Raw genomic sequence first — 21236 nt, forward strand, 5'->3', positions numbered from 1 at the left:
CAGCTGATCTTTAAGGTCTCTTCCAATCAAACCATTCTATGATTCTATGATTGAGCTGTTGAAAATTTTTAAAGAAATTATTATTATATATAAAATCCACAGGAACAGAACCTGAAAAGTTAAACAGAAGCCCTTAGTGAGACATAATAGTTTACAATAAATTTTTTAATTCCTTTGGGTAAAGGACAAGTTGTTTCCTCAGTAGGTACTATGGATCAGCATTTTACTTTTTAATTCTATGGCCACGGCCAGCATTTCTACCTCCTTTCAAGGCACATCTCCTCTCTCTTTCATTATTAGAAGATTAAAGTAGATGATGACTCGTAAGAAGTAGGGGCAACAACATACATAATTTCCTACTCTGTTCTGAGCACATATTTCTTTTTACCACCTACAGTGTTAAGGATCTCAAAATGCCACTTCAGGAGAAAAATAAAAGCAGCCATCCATACCTCCTCCTCCAACTCTGTTTCCCTGTTACACTGTCAGTGTACAGTGATGGGCCCAAATTGGGATAAAACTGTAATGACAGCTATAAATATTTATTTGAACTGCATTTGCTAGACACTGGTTCCACTGAATTGTTAAAATTATCAGTAGTGGATTTAACAAAATAATACTGTACTCAAGTTGGCCAAGCATTCAGAATTCATCACTGTCTCTTACCTTCTCTTATGGCTGTCTTCTGAGCACAGAGCTTGGCATATCAGACCAATTAGGCAGAACCAAAGTGCTGCTAGTGCAATTATCCTCCAGTCGCTGACGGATTTAATGAGGGGTATGCAGCCCATTGACCAATCAAAACACAGCCACCAGGGACACAACAGCAACCATGCATTCAACGAATAGTAGTAATTATAGTTTATAGCCTGTCAGTCAAAAAGAAAACAAACATTTATTTGATATTAAACTTAAGGGAGGGGGCGGTAACTGTAGTTCTTCTCTCTGCTATCATTTTCCTTATCACAAAATATATCTTGTACAATAAAGAAGTCTTAAATACTGTTAGACTTTAACTAGTTCCATAACCATTTGTTTTACAGCTGTGAAATTAATTTTAATTCTTTTTATTTTTTTTAAATAGCGAGGTTGCTTTCCTATTGAGAGCATGGAAATGCAATCCTGTGCTGTCCAACCAATATCCACATGTAAAAAGAATAATCTCCTACAATAGGAGAAAATGTCAAAAGACAGCACCCGCTGTCTTTGCCCTTCATTCTCCATCTCCAGAAAGAGCCTCAATGCAGCCAGAGATATAAAGCTAAAACGTACTCCAAATGCACCAGACCAGAACTTTATGCTATTTTCTTCAATTGTGAAAGAACAGATGAAAAGTCAAGCACAGAAAGGATAAAAATCAGCAAAAGCTAAATCCTTGCATGCATGGGAAAAATAGTAAGTAAATGGAAATGTACTTCAATGTGTACAGTACATGCTAAATCGAATGTAAAGAATATACAAGGTATACTATTTAAAAAAATTGCAGAGAATCATTACAGCAGCACGAGTGAAGGTGACTCATCACATATCTTGAAAGATAAAGACTGCCCACTTTATTGTTTCTTTGAAGCACAGAAAATTCAATTTGATGACAAAGACAAATGTTCTGGGCTGGCCAGAAAAAAGCAACTTCACAACTTACTCTCACAAACAGACTGTCTGCAAATGAAGCTGGGTTGTCTACTTCAGTGAAAGCCGGTGGTCCTGTGCCCATAATCCTCCAGCGTATGTAAAGTATACTGGCCCCTCCAGACATCAGAAGAGTTATCCTGAAAAGTAGCCCCTTTCTTAACAGCCCAGCATTCTACAGGAAAGAAAGAAAGAAAAAAAAAACACCTCATATGAAGAACATTATTTTGCTCTCTCTCAAACTTTACTATGCTTTCATTGACTAATTGCAAAATATTTTTGCAAACATTTTCATTTCCTTCTCAATCAGAAAACTTTTTTATTCAAGAAGCCTCTCTTCTACAAATCCTCAGTAACTCTATAGCTGATGTAATTTTGCACAGCAATTTCTGATAGGGAATTTGAGTAGACTACAACCTTTACTGTAGGGTGTATTAGATTGATCTATCTTGTCTTTTTAAAGCAAAGGATGGTTACTTTGTGAACTTTGTTTTAAATAGCTATATCCAGTGGACTGCTTATCACAGAAAGTTTTTGTCCACTTGGTCTCTTTAGAGGTAAAATTACATGCATACAAGAAAACTGCATGGTCAGAAACCAGGAGGAACTAGAAACTGAATTAAAATTTTCACAATTGCTAACATGATTAAAAAGCTAATCACAGACAGGCACCCAAATCACTTTGGTCAGGCTAAAATTACCCAAGATAAAAAAAATAAATTAGTGTTTTATCTACATTAACTCAGTTGATTTACATCACATATTTTATAATATATTTATAATATACACTTTAGGGTCTAAAGAAGGCAATTCACATAAAACATAGAGAAGTGATGTTATAGAAGCTAAATTTGACAGACTTTTCTGTTTTTCCCTCCGTGAAGTGTAAGACATTTTCTCCAAGCACACATCAGTTTCATAAATGAAAACAAACCCACTGTATACTACAGAGGTTCTTCAAGCTTCACCAGTAGAAACTGAAAACAGAATCATCAGTAATTATAACAATATCCCTGTCACAGCTTTGAGATGCAAATCCAAGCTTCTAACACCCTACCCAGCTAGCAAATGATAACTCAGATAGGAAATGAATGACATAGCTGCTCTCTAATCCCTTCCACTACAGTGCTGTAGGGCTGCCTTAGAGCTCTCTGAAACCTGATGGCTGAAATTATTCTACGCAGCTTCAACAAGCCATTAGAGAAGCAGAAGACAGAAGACGAGAGTTTCTCCGAAATGAGAGATCATTTGGGCCACTTCTCTTTCCATTCTACACATCTGAAGATGAAAGCGTCAGTAAACTATGGATTTTTACATGGAAGAGTTCACTGGATCCTAAAAAATATGGTCATGTGATCTCCAGTATTAGCTTTCCTTTATTCCTACCTTCCTCCCTTAGTCTGATAAGCTTCTATTACCTTTAAAAACCTACCTGATAGTTATACATGATCAGTTTTATGTCCTCCATAGGAACTGGCACACTGATTATTATTACCTATTATTGCAATAAGCTGATTAGCAAGCACCATCATAATTTTTTAGGAGATCAATATTAGTTATTTCTAAGACAGACATCCACCAGTGCCCTAGCTGAAGATATTTATTCTCTAAAATGATGGCAAAGTTAAGTTTAAAAGTAATATTCAGATGAGTTTTTAATGTTTGTAGTTGACAACAGAGTCGTCATAAATATTAAGTTGAACGCCTAAGGATAAAAAAAGTTTGTAACGTTGATTTTACATAAGTTAGCCTTTGTGCTCAAATGGTTACTTCCAATTTACACATCTAAGTAACCAAAATCGCTACAATGAGGATTATAGGAAAATTCCTATAATTCCCATTCCTAAAAACTGTTTTCGGAAGAGAATTGTGCTATGAAGGAAAACCATATAGTGACAATTTACAACTGCCTTATGACAGATTAACTACACAAAACCTCTTATCCCAGGCTTCATTTCATTTAACAGTACATGCAGCTTCTTAAAGGTCAGATTTCACAAATCACCACAAAATCTCTTAGTACGCAGAATTTTAAAAGTCAAAGAAGTGTTATCATATCGTCTTTGATTCAGAGTTAACTGAAATCTGGCATGAAACTGAAACCTGTCTCAATTGAGAAGAAAAAAAATCTACAAGAGAATTTGAGACCTGCCTTTCAACAAAACAAACAAAACAATCTTAGATACACTTCCATGAAAGGAGCAGAACAGATTTTTGTAGGAGGCAGGAGCTAAAATTAATTACTTCTATTAAAAGAAGAAGAAGAAAAAGGCACATTTGATGTTTTCTTCACCCAGTCAGAACTGTCACAAAACAGAAGTATAACACTTTGAGCTTTTCATGCTTAAAGAGTAATCCTCCAAAAAGGTTTGACTCTGACATGTCACAGAATCATAGAATGGTTTGCTTGGAAGGGACTTTAAAGATCATCCAGTTCTAAATCCCCTGCCATGGGCAGGGACATCTTTCACTAGACCAGGTTGCTCAAAGCCCCGTCCAACCTGGCCTTGAACACTTCCAGGGATGGGGCAGCCACAACTTCCCTGGCCCTCGGGGGGGGGGCCAGCCACAACTTCCCTGGGCAACCTCTTCCAGTGCGTCACCACCCTCATTGTAAAGAATTTATTGCTAGTCAAACACTGGAACAGCCTTCTTGGAGAGGTGGTCGATGCCTCGAGCCTCTCAGCACTTAAGAGGCATTTGGACAATGTCCTTAATAACACCCTTTAACTTTTAGTCAGCCCTGAAGTGGTCAGGCAGTTGGACTAGATGATCATTGTAGGTCCTTTCTAACTGAAAATATTCTATTCTATTCAATGTAAATCTACCCTCTTCCAGTTTAAAGCCATTGCCCCTTGGCCTGTCACTGGTAAAATGTCTCTCTCCATCTTTCTTATAAACCCCTTTTACGTATTGAAAGGCCACAATAAAGTCACCCTGGAGCCTTCCCTTCTCCAGGCTGAACAATCCCAACTCTCTCAGCCTGTCCTCACAGGAGAGGTACTCCAGCCCTCAGATCATCTTCGTGGTCTCCTCTGGACTCGCTCCAACACGTCCATGTACTCCTTGTGCTGAGGACCCCAGAGCTGAAGGCAGTACTGCAGGGGGGTCTCACCAGAGCGGAGCAGAGGGACAGAACCCCCTCCCTTGACCTGCTGGTCACGCTGCTCTGGATGCAGCCAGGACGCAGTTGGCTTTCTGGGCTGCAAGCGCACATGGCTGGGTCATGTCAATTTTTTGTCCACCAGTATCCCCAGGACCTCCTTCTCAGGGCTGCTCTCTGTACTGATATTGGGGATTGCCCTGGCCTAGGCGCAGGATCTTGCACTTGGCCTTGTTGAACTTCAGGAGGTTCACATGAACCCAGTTCTCAAGTTTGCCAAGGTCGCTCTGGATGGCATCCCTTCCCTCAACTGCACGACACAGCTTGGTGTAATCTGCAAAGTTGCTGAGGGCGCACTCAACTCCACTATCTGTGTCATTGAAGAAGATATTAAATAGTATTGGTCCAAGTATGGACCCTTGAGGACACCACTCATTACGGTTTCCACTTGGACATTGAGCCACTTACTGTAACTCTTTGGTTGTGGACATCCAGCCAATTCATCTAATAGTCCATCAGTCAAACCCATATCTCTCCATTTTAGCAGCAAAAATGTTGTTGGGGACCATATCAAAGGCCTTACAGAAATCCAGGTAGTTGACATCAGCACCTCTTCTCTTGTACACTGATGCAGTCACTCCATCGTAGAAGGCCACTAGATTACTCAGGCACAATCTACCCTTGGTGAAGCCATATTGGCTGTCTCTAATCACCTCCCTGTCTTTCATATGTTTTGACATAACTTTCAGGAGGATCTGTTCCATGATCTTGCCAGGTACTGATGTGAGGCTGACTAGCCACTTACTCCCACTGTCCTCCTTATTACCTTTCACTTCCATCACTTCAGTTCTGAACCAGCTCTGCTTTAGTCCTCTACAGCTCTAGACTCTTTCCTTGTCATATGCTAGTTGACACTACTCTCATACAGCAAGATTCTCCAGCATTCCTATTTAATGCCTGAAATACTCCTGCATCCCTCACTTAGCCATTCTTGGTCAAATCGACTGTTTCAGTTCTAAAGATTCCACTTTCACTGATTTCCCCCTGAAGCTCCTCACTTCACTCCTTGTAAAGGAATTTAAAAGCCTCATAGGAGCTGTGCTACTCAGAAACATGAGCAAGACTTCTCTGCAGTGAAACCACTGATCAATGCAAAGTACAATGAATATTCCTTTGCCTTGCTGAACCTTGGATAGGAGAGGCAAATGATTTAGCTATTGAACTGTAGTGATGTTCTAGTAGGCTGTTGGTCTATTTGGCTGTTATCAATCATTCACCAGAGGCTGATTGTTTCTGTGATTTGTTTGCCCGTGCAAACACTAGGTGCCAGGTTACACCTGACCCAATACTAGATAAAGTGTTATCAACAAAAGTCAGAAATTCAATCCTTAGAGACTATCAGTGCTTACATATTTTTTTCTTTTAAACTCTCAACCTACTAGGAACTGTCTCCTGTTTGGTAATTTGTATTCTGAAAAAAACGAGCGTAATACTTTAATGGGATTGGCAAAGTAGACATAACATTTTTTAATGCACTTTTTCAAATGTCTAACTATCTCATTTAAGAATCTGAAAAAATATCTCTCTCTTCACTCTGACCAAACTGCGTTAAACAACCATTTGAGGTGTATAGCTACTGACCCTGGAGAACTCATTGCATCAAGCAGTTAGCTCTTCCACACCATATTTTTAACATATTGTTGAGAGAAGTATGGAACTGATTTCACTATCCAATGCAATTCTAATGCTATCTCATTACTACTCATGTTGCTGCAAAGACGTCACAGCACATTGCCTTACTAGGCTGACTGAAAATATCTCTGTTTTTTTCTTTTTTTTTTTTTTTAAATACTTAACAACAACAAAACTGTCAGAAATTGTATCTTTGTCCTTTAGTACATCACTGTCTGAATGGCCAGAATGAACAAAACCTCTGAGGACTCACCTCCAATGACTTGTCCTTATGTCGTAACTTTTGAATAAGCTCCAAAACATTTAGCCTGTTAATCACCAGTGCATCAAACACTGCATTCAAACCCTAAGCAACCAAGAGAAAAATAAGAGCATAAGATGGAGTAGCTAACCACAAATATTTTTTTTTTAAAAAAAAAAATATTAACTTCCACTTCTACCATGAGTTATTGTACATCTTAATTCTGTTTCCAAACAAGTACAGAGATACGTTGGTAGTAATGATGGCAGAATGGTAAATTGAGAACTTCAGCTCAGATGGGTAGAATATCATGTTACTGTAATAGGGATTCTCCCGCTACATGGAATAACCCTTCGGGGAATACCATGTACCAGCAAGCTAGACCCCACATGCATGGTCACAACAGTATTCTACTCTCCATCTTCTTTCCCAAATGTTCTGCAGCGTAAATGCTGCAGTCAAAAGGCCTCCCTCAGTAAAGTGGAGTTTCTTTAAGCCTTCTACTTATTTTTTGCTGTGCAGCATGGCATCTTTCGACTGTCAGGTTTCAGAAATACTGTGTTTAAAGGGTACATAAATTGTCACAACAAACAAAGGCTCAGAAAGATTTGACAGAGGTATCAGACTTGCTTTTCTTGCAATTACACCAACACACACAGTGGAAGTTGCTGGGGAAAAAAAAAAAAAGCAAAGTTCTATGTGACATCAGCCACTGCACACAAAACTAGAGAATATTCACTGCTTTGCAGGACTACGCTTGCACATACTATCCCCAAGCAAGCAATCAAAATGTATCCAGGGGTAATTCTGTTGAGGTGACCAGCAAAATCCAACTTTAACATTTTCCCTTCAATGTTTCAGCAGTCACCAAGCATGACAACCCCTGAATATTTAGCTTAGATCGTAAAAACTTTGGAAATTACCAATGTTCTAAAGACTCAATGGAAAAAAGACAGTAAAAATAGTTCCAGGTGAGGCAAAGTATTAGTACACCGGGAGGTCACAAGTCTCTTTCTAGCAGTCAAAGACAGAAGACAAAAGATGGGTTAGAGAGTGCCGTGGTTCCATGTAGAAAGGCCACCTAGCAGTTAAAAGGCTTTTGGCTCACTTTTATGGATAGGAAGGCAAGAATCCCACTGAAAACTGCTGAAAAATACATTCAGCCTACAAGCAATCTTATTAATGTGTGATTTTTCCCTTCATCCCTCTGACCTCTGCCCCTCAGCACAACAATAAATATAATCATTCTAGCAAATAGAAAAACCCAGATCCAGTAACAATTCTGTGTCTGCTAGCTCAAATAATTACTTCATACCACTAAAGGAAATAAATCACACCATGTTTTAAGAGAATTCCTTGTTTCCCTTACAGACAGCTTTGAAAAATGCATCACTCTACAAAAATCTATCAAAAAATAACATCCTAAAGCAAGAAGTTTTCTGTAAGTTCTTCTCCCTTTTTTTCTAGCAAGGATAATGGGGTCCTTGCGGCAAAGAATTCTTCTGATTCTGTTGCTTTATCTATGTCATTTAAAGCTAAAAATCAGATTTATTTATAAAGATATATGGCTATATAAAAGGTAAAAATCACAGATGTAGCATTTCAGGTGGCTGATTTGGTCACCCAAACTAGAATGTCTTCACTGAAGTAATAAAAAACAAGAGCACAATGAACATGAGCACTAACTGTCTCTGTTTTCATAGACAGACCCTTAAATAAGGGACAGAAGGAAGAGATTCAGTATTAGAAATGCACAAACAATGTCTCTCCTTCTAATTACTGTCCACAACAGCAAGAGGGTGGAGCTTTTAAAAATGCTCTCCTCCAGTTATATCTTTGTTCATAAGCCTTCAATGAGAGGTTTGTAGGTCTGCTATCTCAACAACTACATTCAAAACCAAGGCCAACGAACATGATGCGCATTGAAACTAACACTGTAAATCTTTTAAATTTTGCAAAAAATTAAGAGATATATGCAACCTGCTTACAAAAGATAAAATGAAGAATTCCAACAGATTGGCAAGGGTACGATCAAGACAGATCTACTAGAATACTGCTTTTTGTCAACATTAACTAGTTTTCTGAACAGAACAAAGAGGTGTGCATGAGATTAGCGGTGGAGGAGATTCATCTTTGTAGGCTTCACAACTGCACCTGACAGCTGCTGAGGTCAAAATTCAGTCAATAAGAAGATTCTTACCAGTATTGTAATTCCTTGTTCTTTGCACAGCATGGCTATTGCACCTAGGATAACACTCACCAGCACCCAGAATACAGAAAAATTATGTCCTTCCTTATCTGTCAAAATAAAGCATGCCATAACATTAGCTTTATATATTTAAAGTTAGAAATCTAAATTAAAATTAGAATTTAAAAAATATACAGCATTTAATCTCACAATCTTTTCTATCAATCAAGATCTGGATACACAGACTTAAAAAGCACAGGGCACCTCCTGCAATGTGCTGGTATTTGTCCCTTTATTGCAGTCATTTTCTTTCTCAGACACATTAGACATCTCCCTATTTGCTAGACATTTTAGCCAGATTAATTAGAATGGCAGAAGCTACACATAGTTTCCACAATTCATCATCTGCAAAGGTTAATTCCCAATATTTAGACACATTCATCATCCTTAGCTAGAGCTCCATCATTACTGGCCGCTCTCTTGCAAGCTACCACAAGAACAAGAAATTCTTTCTAGTGGTTACACATGAAGTGTCACACACGCAAACTGTTTTAACTGTAGTCTAATCTACAAAGGCACAATGAGCTGCTTCGCCAGGGCTGCTGTATTTAGCAAGTACCTCATGTCATTTCATTAGCACTGCAATGGAATGCCACGGAGCTCAAAAATTTCAGCATCTGAGCAGAGAAGCAGTTAGTTCTTGCACTCAGGAAGCAGTTTTACAGCAGGGTGAGGAACTCTGGGGTTAAGAGATGAAGAATAACTACAGCTTCTACTCAAAGAAAGAGTCTTTAAAGACTGCACCGTGTAGCTGATTTTGGGCACTACAAGCAGGCATTTCTGAGATTAATATAACAATAAGCCCTACTTCAGCCAAGGTACTATCGCACACAGAGTACATGAGTACTTCACATAAAAACATCTCTGTCACAACCTCTACTCCACAGGTGCAAGCAACAGAGAGAAGCACTCTGCTCATTCAGAGGCAGTTTCTTGACTCAAGCAACATGGGCTCTACAGGCATCACAAGAATCAATCTTTCACTTGGCACGTGAAAAAACAAAGGCAAACTCTACATTCATTGAATGAATCCCTTTCCTACTTTCCTTGATCTCTAGAGCAGTTCTTCCCTACTGCTAGTGCAGGTTTGACCCTCAGTACTTAAACAGAACTGCAATAACGGTCTATGGAAAGGGTAAATGTCAGAATTAAAATTAATTTCACCAGAAGTAGGCACCTACACCTAAGCTATATACTAGGCTTCCTTTCCAGCTGCTCGAGAGAAGGGGACACCTTTACAGATTAAGTTACCTAATTAAATGCAGTTGTCTGCCTTTCAGAGAAGTAGCTCGCTCTCTTCACTGATTATAAAGGGCAGCTAGTGTACTAGCTCAGATGTTGGGTCAGATACAAACCATAACCACAAGAGTGAAAAGAATCTGCTGACATTGGCCTCCTCTCTCCTTTTGTGGCAGCAAGCAGAAGTTTTCATAAAAGTACATGGAAGAACAGATTTTAAGGTTGCTTCTAGCACTCCTTTCTTACCTAAGACTTAAAGCTTCAACAGAGTGAATATCAAGATATTTGAGATTCATCATTGCAATACCTAGCAGGCAGTTGTTCCTTCTCCCTCCACTCCAAATTACGTCCTCAAAGGTGAGGTAAGATGTAAGATCAGAGGTGCCAGTATTACAAAGTTAAAAGAAAGCCTTCTGAAGGAAAAAAGGCAGACACACCTCAACAATACCAAAACAAAACATAGAAATACAAAATACATAATGACTAAACTAAAGAAACATTGCAACTAAAAAAAAAAAAAAAAAGCAATGGGGAAATTCCAGCTCACATCAGTTATACAGAAGAACAACTGAGGGTTGCAATTAATGGAGGAATGGGCTTCAAAATTCATTCTAAGAGTATTTCTAAGAATAAAAGGAATCTGTCCTAAATACATTGCTTGAAGGAGCTCTTCAACTTTTCAGACTCTGCAATACAACAGACTGTTCAGGCAGTTCTTGAAATTCAGTTTTGGTTTTGTTTGGGTTGGGTTTTTTTAATGTTGAAATAAACTAGCTGAGAGAATGCGAAGATGGAAAGCAAAGTAATCGACTGTGTTCACAAAATAATAATTAGTCATTCTTAGTACGTGTAAAAGGGAGAACAGTGAACAACATCAATGGACTTCACTGAGTTTACTCAAGTATACTTTCTTCTACGGAGATATTTCTTCTTCCCAGAACCCAACTCTGGTGCAAGGAAGTCAGGACAATTAAGCACGTCTCAGAGAAGCAGTATTCAGTACACAAATACAAACTATCTTAACACGGAAGATAGTGGGAAGTATATCCAGTAAGAGACCCGCTGGCAATTAACAAATGCTGTGATGATTCAAAACGTTAAGAGTAATCAGAAAAAAGGAACTAGGTCAAATTATCAAGGACAAGCATAACAGCAGCACACTCATACAGCAGCAAACTCAGAAAGGTCACATCACAAAATGAGAAAAGGTAACGTATATAAAGCACAAACCCTGCAATTCCATGGATATATTAGTAAGAAGAGCAGCAAGAAAAGACTTATTCCAATACTCAGTGGGAAAGAAAATGGACAATGCCAAGAAAACAGAAGTGTTCTGTGCCTTTTAGTTTCATTTTTTTCAGAAAAAGGTCAGCTGCAATCAGATGGCAAGCACACCACCAGCAGAAAGACAGCAAGAACACAAGCAAAAATAGTGAACTACAAGACACAGAATTTATAGAGAGGTTAATCTGTTTTAAATTACAACTGGTCAAATTTACTCCAACAGGTCCTATACAACACAGAGTAATCTCAACTGTTACCTCTGAGAAATCATGAAAAACACATGAGAATCCAGAAGCTTGAAATAAAATAAAACAATGCCTACTTTTAAAGAGGAAAAGAGATAGGAAAGGGTAAGTTAAAGAAACAAAGCTAAGATGACCTGTCAAAATTACCCAGAAAAAAACCCCACACTTAGACAAAATATTTTCAAGGTGACCCTCTGAAACATAAAAGGATATGATTAATTGCTTGCCAAAGGCATATTTTCAGCCATTTATATCAAGCTAAGTATAATTTCTGACTTGGACAGAAAAAAAAAAAAAAAAAAAAGGAGGCCTTCCTGATGAAAGCAAACCTGTAAACATCCTACACCTTGACTTCATGAAGGCATGAGAATACCACTGGAGACAGTGTGAAATATGCCAGAAAAAATATGGGCTGCCTAAAGTTGTCATAGAATGGGTACAAATAACAGCTGGAAAACTACACTAAGAGTCTAGTTCATTGTGAAAAATGTAAAGATACATTCTGGATTGGGTCTTTCCTTCATCTGGCTCCAATAGATAATTTTAAAAATTTGGATAATGGAATAAGGAATATGCTGATTAAGTCCACAGGTGCTGCCAGGCTACAAAGGCCAGGAAGCATACTAAGAAGTCAGAACTCCATTGACATACTGGAGAAATGGTCTAGTGAAAAAAACTGATAACGGAATACCATTCAAAAGGCACACATTCAAAGTTGTGCAGAAACAGGTTTGTCTTCTTGTGAACAACCCAAGTCCCAAATGCCAGGAATGTCTCAGCATGTCAAGTGTAGCCAAGCTGAAATATGGACTCTCAAAGATAATAAAAGCACCCAGCAAAAGACAAATAATGAGGGACCCATAGTGAGGATCTTGTGGGAGACAGCGTCAAAGGCCTAGACTTTAGCAAGGCCTTTGACACAGTCTCCCATAAGATCCTCATAGGGAAGCTGTTGATGCTGGACATGCAGTGAGGTGGGGGGGAGGGAGGGGTTAACAGAGAGAGTCTGCCGCCGTTTTTAAGAGCTGGCCCAGCCTTAAATGGTGACAGATGTGGATTGAAAACTGGCTGAATGACCAGGCCCAGAGGGTGGTGAGCAGTGGTACAAAGTCTCATTGGAGGCCAGTAACTACCAGTGTACCCCAGGGCTCAATGTGGGTCCAATCCTGTCCAACATCTTCATTAATGACCTGGATGACGGGGCAGAGTGCACCCTCAGCAAGTTTGCAGATGACACCAAACTGGGAGGAGTGGCTGATACAGCAGGGGTTCTTGCTGCAATCCAGAGGGACCTCAACGGGCTGGAGAAATGGGCTGGCAGGAACCTCATCAAGTTCAACAAGGAGAACTGCAAAATCCTGTACCTGAAGAGGAGTAAGCCCAGGCACTGGTACACGCTGGGGGCTGACCAGCGGGAAAGCAGCTTGGCAGAAAAGGACCCGGGGGTCCTGGTGGACACCACGTTGAACATGAGCCAGCCATGTGCCCTTGCAGGAAAGACGACTAATGGTATCCTGGGCTGCATCAGGCAAAGTATTGCCAGCAGGTCGAGGGAGAGGAACCTTGTCCGCTAACTCTACAGTGATGAGGCCACACCTGGAGTCCTGGGTCCAGTTCTAGGCTCCCCAGTACACGAGAGCCATGGACATAATGGAGTGAGTCCAACAAAGGGCCAGTAAGATGATGAAGGGGCTGGAGCATCTCTCCTATGAGGAGAGGCTGAGAGAGCTGGGACTGTTCAGCCTTGAGGAGAGAAGGCTCGGGGGGATCTCATCCATGTCTATGAATACCTGAAGGGAGGGTGCAGAGAGGACAGAGCCAGGCTCCGCTCACTGGTGCCCACTGCCAGGACCAGAGGCCATGGGCACAAACTGAAACACAGGAGGTTCCCTCTGAACATCAGGAAAGGCTTTGTCACTGTGAGGGTGACCGAGCACTGGCACAGGTTGCCCGGAGAGGTTGTAAAGCCTCCATCCTTGGAGATATTCAAAAGTCACCTGGAGACAGTCCTGGACAACTGGCTCTAGGTGACCTTGTTTGAGCAGGTCAGCTCAGCTGATCTTGAGGTCCCTTCCAACTTCAATCATTGTGTGATTCTGCAATCAAGATCTCCTCCTGAACACCATAATCTCTGTTCCTTTGTTTTCTTTTGCAGCCTTGAAAGGTCAATACAATCATATATAGAATTGTAATATTATGAAATTCATCAGTGACTAAACTTCAAAGAGAAAGAATTTCAATTAAGAAACTTTATCTTGTGCTTGTTCCTGGGTCAATACGCACAACATCTCCCTGCGCCACCCTCCCCCTGCAACCGCAGAAATCTCAGTAAACTAGGCTGGAAAAATAGATACAAAAGACCATCATTCAGCAATGCCTTCAATCTTTTCTTTTTTTTGAGCAGTGATTTGAAAATGTAAAGCTCTGCATAAGTGCTAATTATTATTATGATACACACATGCCAACAGAAGTAATCAGTCTAACAAAGCACATTCCTCTAATATGGCACTGCTTCCCACCAGAAAAATCTTGTGTCAGAAAACGAAACCAATCTTTCATTGGCACTTGTGCCTGGTTGAAACTGGTACACCATATTGTGAGTGGGCATTGTGCCACTCTAACAGATGGACAAAATTGTAAGCGTGCCAAAGAAACAGAGTACTTGCTTTTTTTTTTAAGCTAGAAAAATACAGTGTTTCTACACAAAATCAAAAAGCGTTGCTCAGATGGTCCCTCTTTAGGACTATGTTAAGTCTGAAAGTTGAGGGGATTCAATGAAATACCTGTATAAACCATAAACAAGCCATGAGGGCTCCTCCATTGACACTGCTAGACTTAAGTAGAAGAATTCTTAGAGCAAGGATGCATACACAAAGTGTTTTACAGCATGGAATTGACTGATCCTAAATTTGTAAGCACCACATTGACGATACACCTCAACTCTGTCTTCCTAAACGCTAATCCTATTTCAAAAGTGTCCTAATGCTAATCCTATTTTGCAGTGTCCTAAATCCACAAGTCAATGAAAACAAATTTCTTAGAAGTTAAGGGTATGAAGAAAATACTACGTTTAGAGTACCAAGCTTAGTCTTTCTTTAAAGTGAAACTAACACTATCCCAAACAATTATTACCAATTCAGATATTTAGGTATTTGGCACCTCCTTCTTCAAAGCTAATTGAGCAACTTAGGGCTCAGCCAGGTGACAGCTTGGAGAAGTTCAAGAAGTCATCATCTTCAGGTAAAACCCATTGATTTATTCTGTGAAAGCACCTAGTCCTTTGAAAGTCGAACCAAAACTCCTGCAGGAAGTTTTAATTTTTAACTGAAATAAATCACAAATGTTCATACATTCCATGATGTGCCTTGTCTGCAGGGATGGCATCTTCCAACTAAACTACTACAAATACTCATCTAGTCAAGCTCTAAGATTTCTCTGCTTGTGAATTGCTAAGGAAAGGGGCAAGAATTACCTAATCTTAAAAGATCACACCAGAATCCACTGTTAGAATTAACTTAAGCCTGAGATCTCCTTGTGCGTCTCCAAACATACAAACTACTGCAGCTCAGCTCACTGTTTCACTTAATAATGAAATTGCAATAGCAAATGCCATTCCTAAATATATCCAAGCATCTCAAACTCATTACATATAGGCTACAGTAAAGGGATCATCTATCCCTGAATTACACCATCTTGGATAAGCAAAAGTTAGCACTAATTCTACAGAAAAAGGTTATTGTTTCTCCTCTGCCCACTAAAATACTGAAATTGTTAGTTTTTCCACATACAACTATTCCCTTACAACGTGTTCAAATATGAACAGTAGGGCACATAGTTGAAAAATCAGAGCCCACATGCTTAAAAATAATAAATACTTCTTGACCAACTGCAAAATAGCTAACAAATTCCTCATATCTTAACAATGATCTCATTCACACAGGAGACTTAAACATTTCCAATCTGTAGGAAAACCTCCATAAAACAAATCTCCAATATTCACAAATCTCATCACTACAGTCCACTTCGCATGCTTTATTAAATTAGCAATGAACTAGTAGATGATTAACGAGCAACTACACAGAACAGAACAAAACAGAAATACACAACCAGAACATCATTTTTAGCAATCATAGCATATGAGCAAACAGTTGATCCCCTATTTAATATCCAGGCCAATATTATTCACATGAAGCAAATCATGAACTCCTCCTTTTACATCACTCAGAGATCGCCAATGCAGATGGCAAATACATGCAACTGGATCACTGTCAAAGCTGAAGACAAAGAAAGGCAAAATGAATACTACAGCAGTTTTAAATCGCTTTATGAATGCCCAGAGAAGCTGCATTAAAATTCAACAAAGTTAATAACCCACAATTCCCTTCAGAACATACCTAACAGTTGTCAGCTCTTGCTGTCTCCAAAGCCTATGCAGTGGATTTGTCCCCACAGTTGTGTTTTAAAACAGCAGGACAGAATGAGAACAACAGATTAGTTCCTTGCAAATATAAATGTTATCCTATCAAAGATGGTAACATGAAAAACTGTATATTGGAAGAAATTAAAAGAATTGTAGAACTTCAGTAAGACATAATTATAGCTCACAGAGTGTGTTAAATGCTTATACTTAAAAAAAAAAATCATGCTGCAGATTCCAGCTAAAAGAAACTGTCTACCCAAAAATCCACTAAAACCACAAATAAACCACATCAGGCAAACAAGTTGCTGTATATCTTGAGCTTTACAGAAAGCATTATTTTCCTTTGGAAATTTTTCAGTCTGACACTGATATTTTTCTGATCTCCTGATTGTTTTCAGTATTATATATACTTCCCCCACATTACCCCCAAATCCTCCCCAGATATTTTATGAGTCCTCACTCCCAAGCAAAAAAAAAAAAAAAAAAATAAAAAAATTCTTACAGTCATTCACTTAGACATTGGCTGAAAACAAGCACTAACCAGTCTCTCTTCTATGACTTCCATCTCCTTTAGAGAAGGCCAAGAATGACATTTCCAACAACTATGTCTATGCTAGTAAAACACAAACAGATTTCTGAAACTCAGCTGTACACCATTCTCACACTGCCTTGCTGCAAGAGTAGTCACGTTCTTTATGAAAGACTTAGATAATCTATCTGTCTGATAGTAGCATTGGGATGTTGCTGGTGACAAACCAGTATATGTTACTGAGGACACAACGATATCAGTAGCATCAACTCAGGCTTCTCAATGTTCGTTTTACTCTGAGGCTCACTCAAAGTTCATCAGTAAAAGCAAACTGGCATCAAACATGTTTTGGTAACTGTATTTGAAAGACAATACAAATACAGTCCACAAATCCTGAAGGTCTTAGAGTTGTGCCCTCTTTTAAGTACCCCACAAGAGTCACGCTTCCATGCATCTATTAATAACAACTTAAAAAAATCCACCTTTCATAGTTCTTCTCCTACTGCTTGTAAAAACCTGCTGACTGAAGTGCTATATACATGTGACAGCCAAACCCAGAAACAAGGACATAAGGGTTTAGGGTCACACTTGCCTTTAATATATAAAAATCTAGCAGTACAAAAGGAAATAGGATGTTAGAACAAACTGGTAGATGCTACTTTTCTGTAGGATCATCATAAAGTAGCCATATTTCATTAGAAACATAAGCCTGATGCCATGGAATGCACAGAGGGTTTTTTGGTTGCTTTCTCCCCCTCTTTCTTACTAACAAAGACTATTCCACAAAGATAAATCACCATCTTGGTCTGACCTAGAAAGTGATGCATTATCAACTCTTAACTTGGACTAGAACTATCAATGTGAACTGGGGGTATCGCAGACTTTCTGGATCTTCTGGATTTGCCAGCAGAAGGAAAACATTCTGAGAGAAGAAAGGTCTTTTTTCCTTTGCTGCCTAAGAGACATTGTTTAAGTCTGTTCTTTAAACTATATGTGCATGTTTTAAAAATGCTTGGTCTCTTCACCTATATTCAGAGTGAGATCAGCTTACATTTGGGACTAAGATGGTATTTGCTGTCTTTGACTCCCTCAACCTATGCAGAAACAAACTCAGCTAAACTCAGATGAACAGGTCTTTACTCCTTATTTATCCCATCATTTGTGAATGGCTAGATGAACTGTTCACAAAAGAAGGAAATTCACACCACCAGATGGAGGCATCCAAGGGTAAAACTTCATATTTACTTTAATAAAAAATAAAACACTGAAAAGTCATACTCTATTACAGCCACTTCTCTGTATTTGGTTACTTTTTCCTAAAACCTTTCATACAAACATAGAATCACAGAACAGCCCAGGATGGAAGGGGTCTCCAAAGATCATCTGGTCCAACCTTTTGTGGGAAAGGGAGCCTACATGAGATTACCTAGCACCCTGTCCAATTGCTTCTTGAAAACCTCCAGTGATGGGGACTCCACCACATCTCTGGGGAGGTTCTTCCAGCGATCGATTGTTCTCACTGTAAAAAAATTTCTTTTTTATATCAAGATGAAACCTCTCCCAGTGTAATTTGTACCCATTGCCCCTTGTCTTCTCCATGTGGCTCCTTGTGAAGAGAGAGCCTTCATTCTCTTTGTAGCTGCCCTTTCCTATACAGACTTTAATGTTCAAACAGTTGCAGGTTGGACCACTCTCCCCTCCCAAAGGAAAAAAATTATAGCAAATGCAGAAAGTAAAGCCGGTTGTGGTGGTTGATAGGGTTCAACTAGAGGATACCTGGGTACAGTGGAGAACAGGACTACTGTATGGAGGAACCGTGACAAGCTGGAGGAATGGGCTGACAGAAGCCTCATGAAAATCAAAGACAGCACCATGCAACAGTCCAGGCTAGGGACTGCCTAGGCAGCAGCTCTGCAGAAAAGGGTCTGGAGTTCCTGTCGATAAGTTGAAGGTGAGTCAGGAGCATGCCTTTGCAGCAATGAAAAAGGTTAAATGCATGCTGGGCTGTACTAGCTACAGCATACCCAGCAGGTCAGGGAAGGTCCTTGTTCCTCTCTACTGAGCTCTTATGAGGCCACACCAGGAGTACTGTGTTCACCATGGTGTCCAACACAAGAAACACATCAACAACCTGCAAGTCCAGTAAAGAACCACTAAGATGGTTAGGAGGCTGAAGAACATAACGTAGGAAAAGAGGCTGAGGCAGATTGGTCACGTGTTGCCCCCACCCCAGCATCCCTGAAGATTCTCACAACTCATCTGGCTAAGGCCCCAAGCAATCTGATCAATGAAGCTAACTCTGCTTTAAGCTGTTGGACTAGAGATCACCTCCAGAGTTTCCTTCCAACCTAATTCACTCTATCATCTATGATAAAAGGAAGCTAGATTGCTCCATTTTAGCAGCTGCCTGCACTTCTGTGCAATTGAAGTGACAATGGAAATGCAGTCTAAGTTACAAGCCTTGTCTTCCTAAGCTTCTACACAACTGAGAGATTTTGTTACCTCTAGAAGCTGACTGCAAGTGCCTACGATAAGCTATTCCTCTGACAGGCTATGAAAAGGAATCTGTTTCTTTCCAGTGACTACACAGAAGGAGCAGGGAGAAAAGGCTTTGAAGTTGCATGCCCAAGTTGATGCTTAAGGTGACAAAGTAAGGAAACCTCCTAAAGGTTCAGCCACTAAAGCCTGAGAATAACACATACGTAATGGACACAAGGTGAAACGCAGCTGGCTTATAAAGCTGGAGGTCAAGTTTGTAGGGATGCTGGTGGTGGAGACAATCTGGAATTCATCCCAGAGTACTGAAGGAGCTGGCGGATGTTATGGCAGGACCCCTCTCAATCATCTACCAAAGGTCTTGGGAACCTGGGGAGGTCCCTGCTGACTGGAGGCTAGCCAGTGTTATTCCAGTCTACAAAAAGGGCGTGAGGGAAGACCCAGGGAACTACTGACCTGTTAGTCTAACCTCAGTTCCTGCAAAAATTATGGAGAAGATTATACTGAGTGCTATTGAAAGGCATTTAAAGTGTATCAGGCAGAGTCAACATGGGTGCACAAAGGGAAAGTCCTATTTACCTAATTTGATACCCTTCTATGATAAGGTCACCCACCTAGTGGATGAAGGGAAGGCAGTGTATGTAGTTTTTCTGGATTTTAGTAAGGCTTTTGATACCGTCCCTCACAGCATCTTTCTGGAAAAGTTGTCCAGCTGTGGGATAAGCAGGCTCACTGTGCGCTGGATGAAGAATTGGCTGAAGGGCAGAGCTCAAAGGGCTGTAGTGAATGGAGCTACATCTGGCTGGTGACCACTCACCAGCGCTGTTCCTCAGGGCTCAATCCTAGGGCCAGTTCTGTTCAATATCTTTATCAATGAACTGGATGCAGGAGTTGAATGCACCATTAGGAAGTTTGCTGATGATACCAAACTGGGAGGTGTTGTTGACTCTCTTGACGGACAGGAGGCCTTGCAGAGGGATCCAGATAGATCGGAGCATTGGGCTATGATTAACGGGATGAAATTTAACAAGTCGAAATGCTGGATTCTGCACGTGGGATGGAGTAATGCTGGGCACAAGCGTGGATTGGGAGAGGAGCAGCTGGAGAGCAGCCCTGCAGAGAGGGATCTGGGAGTGCTGGTCAGCAGCAGCTCAAAAGGAGCCAGCAGTGAGCCCTGGCAGCCCTGAGGGCAAACCCCATCCTGGGTGCATCAAACACAGCACAACCAGCTGGGCAAAAGAGGTGATCATCCCACTGTATTCAGCCTTGGTGCGGCCTCACTTTAAGCACTGTGTGCAGTTCTCGGCCTCACAAGTTAAGAAGGATGTGAAAGTCCTTGAATGTGTCCAGAGTGCAACAAAGCTGCTGAAGGGCTGGAAGGCATGTCCTGTGAGGAGCGGCTGAGGACTTCATAGGCTTGTGTAGTTTGGAGAGAAGGAGGCTGAGGAGCGACCGCATGGCCCTCTGCAGCTTCCTGTGGAGGGGACATGGAGAGGGAGGTGCTGAGCTCTGCTCCCTGGAATCCAGTGCTAGGATCCATTGGAATGGTTCAAAGCTGCGCCAGGGGAGGTTCAGACTGGACATGAGGAAGCATTTCTTTACTGAGAGGGTGGTCACACCCTGGAACCAGCTTCCTAGAGAAGTGGTTGATGCCCAAGTCTGTCAGTGTTTAAGAGTCATTTGGACAATGCCCCTAACATGCTTTAACTCCTGGTCAGCCCTGAATTGGTCAGACAGTTGGACTAGATGATCATTGTAGGTTTCTTCCAACTGAAATAGTCTATTCTATTCTATCTCACCCACCTTTCTATTTACAAATGAGTGATTTTCACAGCAAGGCACATCCAGGATGAGCTATGAATCTCACCCAGGCATTTCAAAATCAGTTTTCAGAGCAGAACCATTCTGACCTGAAACCTTGACTCTGAAATGTCTGGGTTTTGGCACATTGCTCATCAGCCTGCAGCAAATCATATAAGGTTCAGGGGAAAGAAATACTCTGAAGCTTGGGCTCCTCCCTTCAGGTTCCATGCAAGATCTGCTAAAGAACTTACTAGTGCTCTCCACAGTGCTGGAAATAACTTATTTTCTCATTTAGGACATGCCAGAT

The 21236-nt window shown here is 40.5% G+C and overlaps 1 protein-coding gene across 1 annotated transcript in view; it reads right to left on the reverse strand.

The window, feature by feature from the left end:
- Window positions 1-662: 662 nt before the first annotated feature.
- The window catches only part of LOC104154583 (transmembrane and TPR repeat-containing protein 4-like), a 34144-nt gene continuing 13570 nt past the window's right edge, over window positions 663-21236 (reverse strand). The window contains exons 5-8 of the mRNA XM_009708826.1: window positions 8866-8963; window positions 6678-6770; window positions 1643-1804; window positions 663-869 (exon numbers count right to left, since the gene is read on the reverse strand). Coding sequence (XP_009707128.1) covers window positions 663-869; window positions 1643-1804; window positions 6678-6770; window positions 8866-8963 — 560 coding nt within the window. The remainder of the gene's footprint in view (window positions 870-1642; window positions 1805-6677; window positions 6771-8865; window positions 8964-21236) is intronic.

Source organism: Cariama cristata, unplaced genomic scaffold, assembly GCF_000690535.1.
Source record: "Cariama cristata isolate BGI_N322 unplaced genomic scaffold, ASM69053v1 scaffold3591, whole genome shotgun sequence".
NCBI lineage: Eukaryota > Metazoa > Chordata > Aves > Cariamiformes > Cariamidae > Cariama > Cariama cristata.